Source organism: Ctenocephalides felis, unplaced genomic scaffold (assembly GCF_003426905.1).
Source record: "Ctenocephalides felis isolate EL2017-DRISC unplaced genomic scaffold, ASM342690v1 CF-g0.4_SCAFFOLD_01492, whole genome shotgun sequence".
Taxonomy (NCBI): Eukaryota; Metazoa; Arthropoda; class Insecta; order Siphonaptera; family Pulicidae; genus Ctenocephalides; species Ctenocephalides felis.
The window spans coordinates 33,230,569-33,233,260 of NW_020537646.1; the positions used below are offsets into that span (position 1 = coordinate 33,230,569).

A 2,692-nucleotide genomic window follows, 5' to 3' on the forward strand; every position below is an offset into this window, starting at 1 on the left:
ACCGTAATAATAACGTTTATTTAATTTAATAATATTACACTCACAAATTTTGTTTGCACTTTTATCGCAAAATAAATTTTTATAATTTTTTACTGTAACTAATTTGGCAAATTTTATGTTATGTGATGTTATTTGAATTTATTGTTTGAATTGTTCATATTACAGAGAAAATAATGCGTCATTCTGCCAGCTTGTAGCTTCTTAAGCCGGAATTGTTGAATTTTTTCTTGTACGTTCAGATGATCCTGGAGTGGAAACCGATAAGAGTACTTCAATTTTGGATGTGTCAATTTGTGGTATCGATTTTCTGATTGTTTGTTTATGCGCCGATCCAACTATTTCCATATTCGCTAAATCCATTAGGTTGATTACCGTATCCTTATTTGTTATTAGAGGTTTTTCTGCAAAATCCATCGATCCCAATGGTGAACTCAACATGCTCATCATATCTTCAGTTGTATTTATATTTTTTGTGTTAAGTTTGCAATCTCTTCGTTCCTTAATTGTTATTACTTTATCGCCTTCATAATGTTTGTGTTCAAATTCTGAAAAAGATATTCCAACTTCTTCATCACATTGTCCTGAGGATTGTTTTACGGTAGTAGATGGCACCCAGTTTATAATAGCATGTTCGATCATTGCAAATATATCACCACGATATGTTGAATCAGTATATATATCGCCATTTAAATAAAACGTTAAAGCATTGTGTTCGCATATTTTCTTCATCGCATGCCAATTCTTCTCTAGCTGATTAATATGTTTTTTTGCCAATTCCGATAAATTTTTAGGATGTAAAACACTATGTGTTGGTTTCTCATTCAGATCACTTTTGAAGGAATTTGACAAACTAATTTGCTGACTGATAAATGGCTTTTGATATCGCTGCGTTGTATTATCAAGGCACAATTTACCAGGTTTTTCCAAAAATATTATTTTGTTAGGAGGTGTAGTTATTGAGCAAATTGCATGTAGAATGGTGCAATCAATGGGCAGCCCAACCACGATCCACCCATGACCCTGAGATTCAACATCTCTTAGCTTTTTATCCAGGATAGTAATAATAATCTCCGGTGCACACCTCAATTCACTATCGTGCGACGTATCACGTCGATGATCTACATTTAAGTTTAGATTTTCTTGTCTATATAGCAATTCAAAATCAATGAATTCTAGATTGTATTTTTGGCTGAGCATTAATGCCAAGCATTTTCTGCCGCATCCTCGTTGGGCAATTAATAAAATTCTTGGATATCTTGGAACATGAAAACCATACTTATACTGCAAAAGTTTTGAGCACTCCGACGCAATTTCCATCATGTTTCTGTTTCCCGCATTAATTACCTTTAAATAGTTTCCATAAAGCTGTTTTGCTGTCAATACGTGTTGTAGAAATTTTCGCCTGTATTGAGAAAATTGATCATACGAATGCCAAGCAGTTGGAGAATTGATACAAGTATCAATATAAAACACGTGCGTTGGATCAATTCCTGCATTTATAAATTGCAAAATTTCGTGTCTAGACGTCGGCATATCATAAAAGAGCCAACCACCGACAGCTATTTCTTCCTGCTCAATGATTTTTTTTAACTTGCCAATCATAGTTGTTAGATTAAGTTGGTGTTCTGCATTACTGTTCAAATTTAAAAATTGTCTTCTACTTATTACAAGCATTTCTGAATCCGCTGATAAAGCTTCTGCCAGTTTTTTGCTTTCAAAACTAGGAGAGCCATAAATTATCACTCTGAGAGAGTTTAGCATTTGTTGAGCGTTTCTAAAATAATTTTTCATAAACATTATATGATCTTCAGGTAGTTCTAATAGCATTCGCTCAAGAACTACCTTAAAAATTTCGAATATTTTATTTTTCTCGGCATTTGGTAAATATCCTATAGAAAATTAAGTGCAGACTTCATAATTAATACGATGAAGTAAACGTTAGTTTTTCTCTATTAATTCTGGTGACTTGTGATTTTTTATTTTTATTTTTTGTTTTATTTACATAGTAAAGCATGTAAATATTTTTTTAATCATAAAAAATTAAATAAACTTTTATTCTGGTTTGATCAAAATATAATTTGTATTTGACGTTTGTTAAACGGTTAGTTATATGTGAATGTCATTTTTTTATTGTAATGGCATCTGACGTAAATCAATTGCCGCATTCAAATTAATCTGATGAAATACTGTCAAAGTTCCTAGGTGTTTAGTAAATTTGTATTTTTAACTTCCCGTAAAGTAGTTATAGTAATGGGCCGAAAATCGAAAATGAAAATTTTGTGCATCTCTCCACGTTTTGAAGGTTTCTGAACATTTTGGCATACCTCAGAAAAAATGGATATGTGTGGTGTTTTGTGTGTCCGCATTTTTTCGTTCACGTTTTCGGCGCACGGATCAAACGATTTGAATGATTGAAACAACATTCGATTCTCATTCGTAGGGAGATGTGCTGATTAGTTTTTGGCAAAGACAGGTCCAGCCAAAAATGCCGTTTTTGAGAGAAATTGAGAGCATCCGAATTGAATGATTCAAAAACTTTTAACAATTGCTTTTAGAAAAAAAAATATTTCGAAGATTGCTTTTAATTTCTTTTAGAGAATTGCTTTTAGAAAAAAAAAATTTTTTTGTTTATCGAAAATAATTTAGATTTCAATTTTAATTCTGGCTAAAATTTTAAAGCTCACTTATATAC

At 31.8% G+C, this 2,692-nt stretch overlaps 1 protein-coding gene across 1 annotated transcript; it reads right to left on the reverse strand.

Moving 5' to 3' along the window:
• Positions 1 to 201: 201 nt before the first annotated feature.
• Positions 202 to 1,827, reverse strand: LOC113371139 (adenylate kinase 8-like). Its single transcript, XM_026611785.1, has one exon. It carries the CDS (start codon positions 1,825 to 1,827, stop codon positions 202 to 204), a length of 1,626 nt encoding a protein of 541 aa, XP_026467570.1.
• Between the last annotated feature and the right edge of the window lie 865 nt (positions 1,828 to 2,692).